General features: G+C 37.1%; 1 protein-coding gene across 2 annotated transcripts; it reads left to right on the top strand.

Moving 5' to 3' along the window:
- Positions 1–7627: 7627 nt before the first annotated feature.
- Positions 7628–12795, top strand: LOC124388767 (ring-infected erythrocyte surface antigen-like). Of its 2 annotated transcripts, XM_046853899.1 has the most exons (6): positions 7628–7646; positions 8869–8927; positions 9168–9412; positions 10156–10321; positions 10955–11299; positions 12176–12795. In XM_046853899.1, the coding sequence occupies exons 3-6, from the start codon at positions 9200–9202 to the stop codon at positions 12241–12243; spliced, it is 792 nt and encodes a 263-aa protein (XP_046709855.1). In that variant the 5' UTR covers positions 7628–7646; positions 8869–8927; positions 9168–9199; the 3' UTR covers positions 12244–12795. The 2 variants fall into 2 exon arrangements, with proteins under 2 accessions (XP_046709855.1, XP_046709773.1); XM_046853817.1 differs by lacking the exons at positions 7628–7646; positions 8869–8927 and having other exon boundaries at positions 8952–9412.
- The last annotated feature ends 346 nt before the right edge of the window (positions 12796–13141 follow it).

The raw sequence follows: 13141 nt of genomic DNA, 5'->3' as shown, positions 1-13141 counted from the left end.
TTTGAGAGTAACCAATGGCTGGAACCAAATTCCTTGTGTCCTTCCACGTTTGGCTATATATCACTATAATATCACTATACAAGACAAAACAGACAAGCAAGACAAAACAGACTATATGAGACAATACAGATAATGTGAGACAATATAGACAGTATGAGTATTAAATAGGGATACAAAGTATATGACATCAGTAATGCACATAATTTGAGAGAGTGCATGGTAGTGCAAATAACAGTATTGTGCATCAGGTACGATAAAGAGTTTCTTTGGAACCTTTGTACAATATACAGCAGCAATAGAGTGTGTAACATGGATGGATGATGTGATGATTGAGGATTAATGAAGGATTAAGGAAGTGCTAGATAACATTTATGCTCACACAAAATATTGACACTTTGGACACAGTTTTCTCACTTTTGTTACCAGTTATTTAGACAATAATGGCTGTATGTTGAGTTATTTTTAGAGGACAGTAAATCTATATTGCTATACAAGCTGCACAATGAATTATGCTGTGGTATTGGTGTACATAGCTTCCTTCCTATTAGGAGCTGAGCAGGGCTGTAGCCATTGGCTGCGGTGTTGTATTGTAGGCCAGCATTGTCAAATAGGGCCACTTTGCTTTGCTGAGATGATGTTTACCATCTGAACATGCCGCTCAACTAAGAAGATGTTTTACCATCTAAACATGGCGCTCAGCTTCTCCATTGCTTTGAGCAAATCTTGGGCTGCTGGTGATGTGACTGACGCCATAGTCTGCTGCAAAGTTTGCAAACGTCTGGCTGAAAAATTGAGGTCCATTATTTGAGAAAAGGAACTCTGGGATTCCATGCCGTGAAAACATAGACCATCACATCATCTGATCTTGCAGGGGTTAGCCTGGAAATCTCAATAAACCTGAAAAAATAGTCCACCACCAGTAGATAAGGGCTCCCATGTATTGAAAACAAGTCTGCACCCAGTTTAAGCAGTTTAAGCCACAGTCTGGTCGGAAAATCAGAAGGCATTTAAACCTCAGTTGGATTGACCCATTCTTTAATACATATCGTGCATTTTTGTACAAGCTCATTTACTTGTCCAGTTAGCCCCGGCCACCACACTGAGTTTCGAGCACGCAGTCGACATCTAGCAACTCCCTGGTGCACTTCGAGCAGCTTCTCCAGGACTGTGCTCCGCATAGCTGCGGCTTATTTGTGTAAAGCTGCTTTGATACAATGTTCATTGTTAAAAGCACTACACAAATAAAAATGAATTGAATTGAATTGAAGGTATTACCAGCTGGGATCTCTTTAATAGAAAATCATCATGAACCATGAGCCAACATCATGAAACCAGCCTAAAAAACAGTGCTCTGATGATTCATTGCACACCCCTGCTTCGATAGCATGCACTGTTTTGACAGGTCTACACATCTTGCTGTAGTACCCTTTATTCTTCTCACATGTGTAGCAAGAAAAGTCTTTGGCTGGGCACTGCCATTTCCCATGACCAGGTATTTTCCAGGTATTTTTTGACAAGGCCTTGTATCAGTTTTGTTCCGAGCTGAGGTTAATGCATGCTTAGAAAAACTGATCTTTTGAATTTTGATGGGCTCTGTGTGGCTGTTATTTTGCTTGATTTTGCAGCCACCGCATCGATTTTAGCCCCACTACTTGACTCGCATCTTAAGTCAGCCTGCTGTTTTTTAATGACTTCTGATTCTCATGCCATATTAATAGCTTTCTTAAGAGTGAGGTCTGTGTCTAGCTGCATCAGATAATGTACTGTCTCTTACCAACTAAAAGTCTATCTGTAAGTAGTTCATCATGACGAGCACCATAGTTACAGTTTTCTGAAAGAGCATACAGGGAAATTATCAACTGGTTCAATTGGCTGCTGCACTCTTTGATTGAATCTGCTCATTCGTAGATTACGTTCTTTTGGGCACAAAACAATCTGTTGAATGTTTCTTTAACAGTACTGTACTCCTGCTGCTGCACATCAGCCAAAGACTGCCCTCTTAACACATCATCTGCCTTGTCTCCCATCCAGTATATTAATGTATTCACCTGGTTTGTTTTGTTGTCTTTCTTGTTACATTTACAACAGTTTTGGCAGACACCCTTATCCAGGGTTACTCACAATTATCTTAGAGATACTTACAGTTATAATTAATTTATACAACTGAGTATAGACTTGCTGTTCTTATATCAGCCCATTAAAAATGAATAAACTACAAATGTTCATAACAATATCTCAGAGATTAGCTCTAGCTTTCAAAATAAATAATTATTATTAATACCTCATCCTATCCTTTTATACTTGTGTTGCTATTTTTTCCTATAATATCCTTCTTATTAAACACAGAGAAGTCTTAGATCACAATTTGCAATTTGTCTTTACAAACTGTAATTGTTTTGATTTTACAATTCTTTTTTTTTTCATATTTTTCTTATTTTTCTTTTTGTTTTTCTTTTCTCTATTTGCTATATTGACCTAATTATAAAATGAAACTTTTGCTTAAATGCATTTGCCTGGCTGCAACAAAGGGGCACTGGTCTGCTACGGAAGACATTTAGGTTCAGGCACTAAGCTTCATGGTTCTGATACAGTTCTGGGCCAGTGTTTTCTTGATTTGATCCATTGAATTACTTTGCTAGGTTTGCATCCAGAATTTGGCCTAAAGTTTGACAACTACCTGGCCTAAAATATTCTTCTTCCTCTTATAGGTTCTTTAAAGAACCCTTTATAATGTTTTCATGTAGAATTTCTGCAGGGTGATGCAACTCTAATTATATTTATAGACTAATATATAACTTCTAATTATAAACTTTTGAAATATACAAATTGTCTAATCAGACAATTTTAATAGGTAATTTTATATGTAATTATTAGCATGTCTAAAGTTATTTACCAACTTGAGGAAAGTGTGTGATGATTTAGTTTTCATGATGCTAAAGTTACAGCTATAAGCTTCCTGCACTTCTAAGATATGTTGACTTATAACTGCAACCAATGAAACGGCAAGTAAGAAAACTTTAAAGTGTAAAGTGTAGAAATAACATAGTAGATCAAATGAATTTGCATTAAAAGGAAAATTGCGTAAACTGTTCCTTTAACCCCCAGATGCGTGTTTGTCTACACTCTGCTAGTCCACTTGAGAGTAAACTATTTGAAAAACACTGTAATTAACATGAACCAAATTACACACACACCCCCACACACAGACATGTACACATTGGCTTCCAGGCACTTGCCCGCTGTTTAACAGCCCACTTGAGATTCCTCCATTTCAATATCACAGTAATTAATCCATCAAGCTGAGACGCAGTGGGATGATCAAGTGGAATCAAAGGTTGTCTTAACCTTTAACCCCTGCACCTCAGACACCATTGACACGAAGGTGGCGTGCCTGAGTAAACCTCCCTCCTCCATCCCGGCTTCTCTTTCACTCTCTTCATCTCTCTCATCCGATTGCTGCCTGTGACACTCTGATCAATTCCCCATCAAATCCTAATGCAGCGGTTTAACTCAAGTGTGGCATCTTAATTAGGGCGATAACTGCGCACTGTCAGGGTCATTGACTATGCCTGCCGTCGACCAATGACTCTCATCGACAGGCTGCCAACCGCCAAAGCATGAGCGGGACGATGCAGTAGGGAGGGGGCGCTGGTTGGGAGACAAGAAGGTAGACAAGAAGACACAAGGCACAAAGAAAAAAGGGATTGAAAGAAAAACAGAGAAAATTGTATGTGCAGTGTTGCAGACTACTTGACGAACAACATAAAATAAAGGCATGAACCCCGATATTCTTTCACAGGTGCTGAAGTTTCTTAAAGAGCTGCATCCAAAATGCAAAAGTTCCTGAAATGTATCCAAATATTACATATTTAATATCACACATAAGATACAATAAAAAATAAGTTGTTGGGGGCATAATCTAATTTATAATTATTATCTTTGAACAGGCTAAGAACTGATCAGCTTGTCCACACCAATCACAACATCTGCTAACACCAAGACAGAAATAAATTCCAGACACAGGAGAGAGTGAAGTGGGAGAAAAGCAAGACCCCAGATCCCTTTGCTATTTTATAACGAACGGAAAAATGTAAAGCATTTACTGTATATGTATTTCACATCCCTCACGGATCCAAGGATCGGGTCATGAAGCCTTTTTCTTTTTCACGTCACCCAGCGATGTGCCACAACCTTGTGTAAGTGTGATGGAGAGAGAAAGATATTTCCCTTTTTTATGTGACAAATAAAGAAATCAATAAATCATTGTGAACTTTGACAGGCGGTGGCAAGGCAGCCCATTTGTCATTGAGTATTTATGAAGTTGTCGCCGGTCCCACCGCCCTCCCCCTCACGCTAAAATATTTACACATGTGCATGTGCGGAGAGTACTGGGCTACCAGGATGCACTGAGGCAGACAGAGAGAGTGAGAGGGGGAAGGAGGGGGTTAGTTGCCAAGCATGCCAAACAGCCTGAGGCTTTTTCCTCTAGGGCTCCTTACACACATTACCCACTTCACACAACATGGGCCACAGAGCAGCGCTTGGCTCTGCAGTGTATTAAAGGCGATGTAGGTTTCAGATCCCCTCGCTCTCTTTATTTATCTCTAGGGAGGAAGAGAAAAATCACCTAGTCAAGAGCGTCAAATGTAATTCCTAGCTTGATCTAATGTCCACAGGTCAAAATTTCACTTTAGCCACCCCCTACAACTCCATAGTATAGACTTACATTTTTTATATTAGAGTGAAATTAAGTTTTGCAAAAAATATATAATTTCTAAAGTATTAGTTATTATTATTGGTTTTATTTATTTATCCATTAATTTGATTGTTTTAATGAATGAATGAATGAATGAATTTATTTATTTCTGGGCCACAATATAAAAAAAATATTTTTTAGATTATTATTTTTATTATCAATAAGATCACACTGATGGATCTCTGGTTAAGGTATTTAGGCACTAATCAGAAGGTTAAATCCAAATACTGATGCTTCTACTGCTTTTGTATTTTACTGTATGTATATCTAAATACAAGAATTTAATAGCAATCATGTTAGCGGTAGTGAAATAGAGTAAACAATTTAGACTTACTTTTACAGGGTATATCAGCAGAACACTTGACACATTTCTCCCTTTTATACACATACCTTTCCTACTATTTTTCTTTCTAATAAATTAAGTTACAGTGTAAAACGTCCTAAAAGCATTAAACTGACTAATAAACTGCCATTTTAAGGGGCCATTTCATTAGGAAACCCTCGTAGCATCTCACAAAATTTACAGAAAGTGTATCATAAAATGTGGAAATTCTCTACTTTATGCGAAGTTGCTGAGAGACACCAAAAGCAAAAAAAGTAAAACTATCACAAAAAAAATATCCTCCCACAACAAGACCTCTCAGTGATCCAGCTAACAAACTCGGCCTAGGAACTCTATGAAGAATTTTTAATGCACAACAAAGATGTGCAACCTTGAATGTGTGCGATGTGTGGATGCAGGTGCAAGCCATTGATGAGGAGGAGCAGTCAAAGACATGGCAGTTCCAAAAAAAAAAAAGTAAGGGATAGAAAAGATGGCTTAGACAACAAAAGAGGAGCTAGGTAAACAAACTGGTGAGGAGCAAGAGAGAGAGAGAGAGAGAGAGAGAGAGAGAGAGAGAGAGAGAGAGAGAGAGAAGCAGAGAGGGCTGGGGGGGGCAATGCTGAGATTTAAACCCATTCTGTCTATGGCTCCACTAGATAATGAGCTGACTAAGCAGAGAGACTGAGGGAGAGAGAGAGAGAGAGAGAGAGAGAGAGAGAGAGAGAGAGAGAGAGAGAATTTCAATCTAAATTTCCTCCTTATGTCTTATTTTAAAACTCTACTGAATGAGACAACTCCTCAAATAACTGATTATTTCTGCTAATAAACATTTTAGAAACATCTGTTCTTTTTTAATGCCACTTTACTTCCCAATACAGTACCCTCATTTATTCCATCTCTATTTATCTGTGAGCCATCTAATTTCTGCCTTCATTGTGACTTATAATGTTCCTTTTTTCAATCTGGTCTGTCCTATATTCATCTCACTATATCCTCCTCATCCCTCATATCAGTTTCACAGTAGCATATCACTCCACATTACTCTATTACTCTATTACCCCTGTGACCCCTTCTTCTTAACTGACCCTTATCTCTCACTTCACATCCTCCCCCTAATGCTAGACTTCTGACCACTTAAGATCTCTTTAAAAAATTTACAAACCCTTGATAAGTCAGGCAACAGAACAGCATCATGGTGCTATAAATCTTGGAAAGACAAACAGTTTCTATTTCTAAAGTGGAGCACAAAATCCTTGCAAAATCATTACACCTAAATGGTGTGCATTAATCTTCTAAGATTCATACAGAAGTAGTCAGAAATGCATGTAGGTTTACATTTTTCCCCTTTTTTAATCCTTTATAAACATTGTGGTAAATGAGAACTGTTTTGTTCTAATTGTTGAACATGGGTGTACTATTGAGATTACAGATTATTTTACTATTATATCATATGCTCAGGTAACATTGTTTTCACTATAACATGGATTAGCACACAAAAACTATGAAAGGCCACTGATATTACTGGCACAATGGCACTGTCTCAATCCACATTATATTGTAGGACAGGGTTTATTATAATATAGAATACTTTTTCAGACCTGACATTTGTTCATTTTAGAAGATGCCAAAGCAAACTTATTGGGCTTTATTCCCTAATTTTAAGGTTAATTTTGATTACAGAAGATGAGCGAGAGTTAACATTAAGAATGTAACGTACATGCCATGTTTGCCTGTGATTTGTCAGATATTTGTGTTTGTATTTTAGCTGTGTTCAAATTATTACTAAAAACCAGTGTACCTGCTGGAAAATTTTAAAAGTTAAGTTAAAATAGCAAATTAGGGGAAAAAAAATAAATAAATAAAAAAAGACAATTATTAAAGTCATTTTGAGAAAATCTGGAGTTGTGTGTGGAAACAAAGCCAGTGACCTTTGCGTTCTGTGTGGTAAGGCTGAATGAGTTTGACTACAGCGCCCCCTTCTGACTATATCAGCACACTGCAGCTCATGATATAATTACATGATATAATTAACCACTGATTAATAATAAAACATAATAATAATAATCTCCCTGTGCTTCAGAGGGTTTCCTCCTGTTCTTGTGTCCAGAATTTATGGGACAGTCTCCAGGTCTTGAGGTGCTCTAGCATCAAAACACCCATCCCAGTCTCAGTATTTCTTCATATAGTTCACGAAATGTAATCAATTGATTTTTTTTAATCAAGCACTATTACTCAACATTTAATCAGGAGATTGTATCCGTGTTTTTATTGTTTATTATTCTGTAAGCTACTCTCTATTATAAACCAGTCAGGGGTTCCTTCCAGTCAAAATACAGTAAATACATTCTCCTGGTTAATTAACGAGACTGCTTTAATTATAGAGACACACGTTTATGATAAGTGTATAAAAACTATAAAATATATTTTCTGCATTCTCTAATAAAAATGATGGGAAAAAATGTTTTATTTACATTTGGCATTTCTGTCAGCATTACCCATGATGCTCTGCCTCCGTCAGCCAGTCAGCAGGCGAAATCTTCTCATTGTGCTCAAGCCACTGTCCAGGTAAGTTACAGGCTCATGAATGATCACATTTTGTTTAAATGTTGTAATTAATGCCTTTTTTGCCATTAAACCCATATAATTTAGATGCTAGAGCAATAATTATAGCCCGACCAATGATTTACTTCTTATCAGCGAAAAAAAAATAAACACTTGTGAAATTAGGTATTGCTAAACAGGGCTAGCTAACATCAATACCAGCTAGTTTAAATTATATCAGATGAACGGTGAATTAGCTTGGAGCATTGCGTTATTGTCTGGGTTAGGAGTTATCTTTATCTCGATCAACGTGGTGTAGAAAACACGGGGGACGTGGGGGACGTGTTTCCCTGCATTTAAAAAGACGTGAATGCTTGTGTTTACGTTCTCAAGGGCCAGTCAATAAACCCTGTCAGTTAAAAGGTATTATGTTATTATTATTATTATTATTATTATTATTATTATTATTATTGTTTAACACCACCTTACGGAATTTCGTGATATAGTCACGAAATGTAGTCTACTAATTCGTGTTTTTTTTTTTCGTGTCACTTAGCACGACTGGTTTCGTCTCCATAGCAACGGAGGCAGAGGCTCATGGGTAATGCTGACAGAAATGCCAAATGTAATTTTTCTCCCCCACATGTTTATGAGAACAAAACAAATAATATAGCGTTATACTGTAATAAATGTGCGTGTCTCTAATTAACGCAGTCTCCTTAATTAACCGGGGAAATATATATTTTTGTATTTTGAATGGAAGGAACCACAGCCGATGGTTTATTATAATACAAAAAAAATAAATAAATACAGAGTCCGTGGTATCCAGTGGCAAAAATAAAAATGTTGCAGAGCCACCAAAAAAATACTTCCTATTGAAATACATTGCATGCAAAAGCCATGAACTTGAATCAGTAGATTAAATTGAATGACTATAATCAAGAAATGCTGTGAAACCGAACTCTATTATTCCTTCTGTCCTCCTCACTTGTGAAATGATGGCTACACCCCTGGATGTGTCAGTAATAACAATAAAACATTGCCTGACATTAATACACATAACTTTGCTTTTAAATCTGGAAAGAGGAACCCCAGTCGTATGTTAGTTGTACAAAAATTTTTTTATTCATTTATCTGAAGTATTTATAAGAAAATGGGAATCTTACTAATGGAGTACACTTTTTAAACTTTAATGTAACATAACTACTTTACACTACATAATTATTATTTTCTGTTCTTCCTCCAGATCAGGTCAAACGAGTCACCGGTCCGAACCAAGCTACACCTGATTTACAGAACCCAAAGGCACTTCTAAGAGCCAACATCTGTCTGTCTGTCTGTCTGTCTGTCTGTCTGTCTGTCTGTCTGTCTGTCTAGCTATCTACCTCTGTCAATCTCTCAAAACCTCTGTGTCAATTAACCTCACTAACTATATTTCTATCCATCTTTTTAATCAATATCATTATCTATTTTTCAGTCTTTATTTCATAAACTTCTCTCTCTATCTGTCTTTGTGTTCCTGTCTGTCTTATCCATCATTGTCAGTCTGTCTGTCCTTAGTCTTTCAGGTTGATATAATGCCAGGGGGGTCTACAAAAAAGATTTGTCCCTTTTGTCAGGGCATTCTATTTTGTGCACAGAAGATCTGTTCTAATTGTAAAAAGGAGCAGCCTCTGAAGCAGCGGCTCAAGAAGAAGCTTCAGAGGTTTGATGAGAAGCGAGAGGAATGGGTGGTTGGACGTAAGAAGAACCACAACATTGCATCCATCAAGGATGAATCCATTGTCATGGTATGTACAATTTCGTATGTGACATTAAACTGTCCGGATAAATAAAGGGAGTTTTTCCTTGCCACAGTCACCACCGGCTCGCTCATAAGTGACAAACCTAGAACTATTTATTCTTACCATATTATCTGTGTAAAGCTGCTTTGAGACAATGCCCATTGTTAAAAGCGCTATACAAATAAAAAATTTATTGATTTGAATTATGACAGAATCAATAATGAAACTTTCTTATCAGGGGGATGAGAAATAACAAATGGACTGCAATAATTCTACTACATTCGCACTGCACTATTTAAAGCTCTTTACAATGTGCACGTCAGCTGTAAATGTATGTGGAGGATTCACCCTGGGCATATAATAAAGGTTCTGCCTTTATTTTAAATAAATCTGTAGATTGTCATTGTCCAATTGTACAGTGGTTACACAATCTTGCCAATGTAGGTGCTAAATCTGAGCTACTAATGTTGCAAAAAGTTCTATGATACACTCATGGTGTCAGATTCATCTTTTTGCTGTTTTTTTATATAAAATAATAGTTTTTTGCTTCTACTGTACAGTATGAGCCTTTCCTGTTTGCACAAACTTGGTTATACAAAAGCTAAACTCACCATAAAGTTAAAATCCTGAATTGCATTAACCTATTAACTAAATCATTTAATGTGAGATATTCTTAATAACTAATATGCTTAGGGTTTTTTTATTTGCTGTTGATTTTTTTATTACTTTAAACATGTTTGTCATTGCAGCTTGAAAAACTACATGCCAGTGGATACAAGCCAATTTTGCTTCTTGGCAAGGAGACCAAGAAGAAAGAATACAAGTGTGAAATATTAACCCCTCGCTGCAAACTCTCCACCTATGCCCAGGACTACCTTCAGAAGATAGGTTTATTTTATGAATACCTTTGTGAAGGTACGATGCAGGCACTATATTGTTAATGTCACAGTTCACAAGTTGTTTTAAATATGCAAATGATTTTAATCAATGTTTAAATCTTAAAGAGATCAGGGCTCCCCCCTAAAACTTTAATTCAGTTGTCTCCTATCTTCTAACCTCCATGACAGTAGAAACTTGGGAGAGGTTTCCATTTTTATATAACCAACAAGAATTTGTTAACACAATGCTTAGACACAGCCAAACAGCACTCCCTCAATCCGCTTAGTAAGATTTGGCAAACTACAACTCGTAAGACAACTGCCTCCAAAAACGTTTCTACCTGTCTACCATCACAATTTGATCTACATAGTGTTGTTGTTTTTTTTTTTAATTATATTTACAAGTTGTTGATGACTGGAATTTAGTTTTAGGGTGAACCATCTTTTAAACAATTTTCTTATTCAGTCACCAAAAGAGAGCAATCTTTTGGGAAGCGCACAACACATGCATGTCAAATTCCATCTTACCACATTTGCAGTTTGGTGCCCAAAATCCCACAAAATTAAATTCATACAGATTAACACTTAAAAAAAAATAGAGGTTAAACAAGAGTTTCAACTGCACCTGTTCTAAGTAAGCAAAACATACCAACTTGTTTAACTTGCAAAGGTTGGAACGAAGATTCCAGTGGCCATGATGATCAGCTGTTTACGCTGCACCCCACACCCAGTGACCCATTGGAGAACACGAGCAACCGGGAGGAGGTGCGGAACACACAGGTGGAAGAGACAAAAAACATGCTGGTGGAGCAGATAAGCAACCAGGAGGAGCAGGTGGAACAGATGACAATTAAGGAGGAGCAGGTGGAGCAGGTGACCATCAAGGAGGAAAAGGTGGAACAGATGACTATTAAGCAGGAGCAGGTGGAGCAGGTGACCATTAAGGAGGAGCAGGTGGAGCAAATGAGCACTACAGAAGGGCAGGTGGAGCAGATGAGCACTATGGAGGGACAAGGTAATTAAGACAAATTGAAAGAGTTACAGTTTTAATTTTAAAGGCTTGTAGTGTTTGAACCATAAGTTACCTTAACATTACTTGACTTTCAGTGTTTTTTTATTATCGAGCTTAATGCAGGCGAGGGCTGCATGATATATCTTTTTTCCGAATCGACATTGCAATGTGCGCATTTGAAATAGTCACATTGCAGAACACATGATGCCAAGAAGGGGGAAATAACTCAAACATGCTATATCTTTTTTGCTGCATGATACTAAAGTAAAACCTACAAGGTTCTCAATTTCTATAGATAATCTAAATGAAAAGTCTGATATCTGATATTACATAATTGATGATATCTGTCTGTACTAGGGCTGTTGGAATGAATTACATGAGTCTATCATAAATTAAAAAAATACTACTAACCGAATGCTGAAATGAATATTCCTATGTTTGTTTATTTGTTTGTTTGTTTTTTCCTCATACACTTATATGTCAGAGGCATTGTTGTTACACTGTTAAAGCTAGGATAGGCAATGTTGGAGAAACCAGCCAGAGAAACTAGATTTTGAACCGGAAAATCGTCTGTGAGAAACAAGCAGTTTCAGTAAAACCTTTTAGAAGCCTACTATAGTTACTATTTTAATGAGCTGGCATGTGATGTAAAATATGAGGCCAAATATAAACAGCGTGTTTGCATACACATTTAATGGCCTGCAGAGCTGGTGTTCCTCAAATAAATATGAAAACTCCTAAGAAGCTGTGCTGTAGTGTATTGCTGTTGATATGTCCAGACTGGAAGATATATAAGATGAAATGGAATGTGGTTATATCTGCTTATAGAAAGATTTTTTTTAATATGGTAAAACAATTACACTCTTCCTCCAATCTTAGTGCGACGCTCCAGCCGCTTTGCAAAGGCTTGTCTGGAGAATCCCGGAGAGATGACCTTGACTTCCTGAAAGGAGCTCAGGAGGTCCTTTTTGGTGATCGAGGATGGCCAATATCCACTCCTAAGGAGGTCCTTCAAGTCAGGGGTCCACTGATGCTGGCACGTCTGACAAACATATAGTGGCTGATGCAAGTCAAAACGCCCTGGGAACAAAAAAGAATGTAAAAAATGATCCACATAATTTTACAACAGTTAAGTAATTCTGCATGTTGTAAATGGTTGAGAGACATTGCACAAGTTCCTATAATCCCAGTTCAGCATAATTAACCATACCTAACTTCTTGTGTAGTGTCACACATTGTTTACATTTGTCTAACTCGCTAAATTCCAAACAGCTGTGCTGTTTAGACTTCATGCTGGAAGGATGCAAAGGATGTTATTGTTTTGCAACAGCTAACAAATTATTATTTTTTGTTTGCGAAGGACAAAAATTAAAGATGTATGTCTTAGTTTCGGCTAATGGCAATACCATGTGCTATACAATAGGTTTTGACACAACTGTAATTGTAAGCATAATGGCACAGCACACTATTGTGAAAAACATAAAATCTACAAAATATACCGGAATAGTTAATTTTTTTATTTCTTTTTTTTTTTTTTTACCAGTGATGGTCATTAAAATCACTGGTTTGCCTGGTAACACGGTGGTTCAGTGTTAAACACCGTCATCTTACAGCAAGAAGGTCCTGGATTTACTTTTCTCAATAATGTGGTTTTAATCTGTGTACCCAAGCATGCATCCTAACCTATAAAGCAGGGCACTGAGCACTAATTCTCAGCAAGTCTACCCTGGGTAAATAAAGTTTAACATTAATGAAAACCAACCTAGGCAGCAGTCTCATGGCAAAGCTAACACGGGATGACCAACAGCCTCTTTTGCAATAAGGCATTTTAGGTAGTATGGTCTT

This window comes from Silurus meridionalis, chromosome 1 (assembly GCF_014805685.1).
Source record: "Silurus meridionalis isolate SWU-2019-XX chromosome 1, ASM1480568v1, whole genome shotgun sequence".
Classification (NCBI taxonomy): Eukaryota; Metazoa; Chordata; class Actinopteri; order Siluriformes; family Siluridae; genus Silurus; species Silurus meridionalis.
Note: the sequence above shows the minus strand (reverse complement) of the source record. Positions and strands in the feature narration are given on the sequence as shown.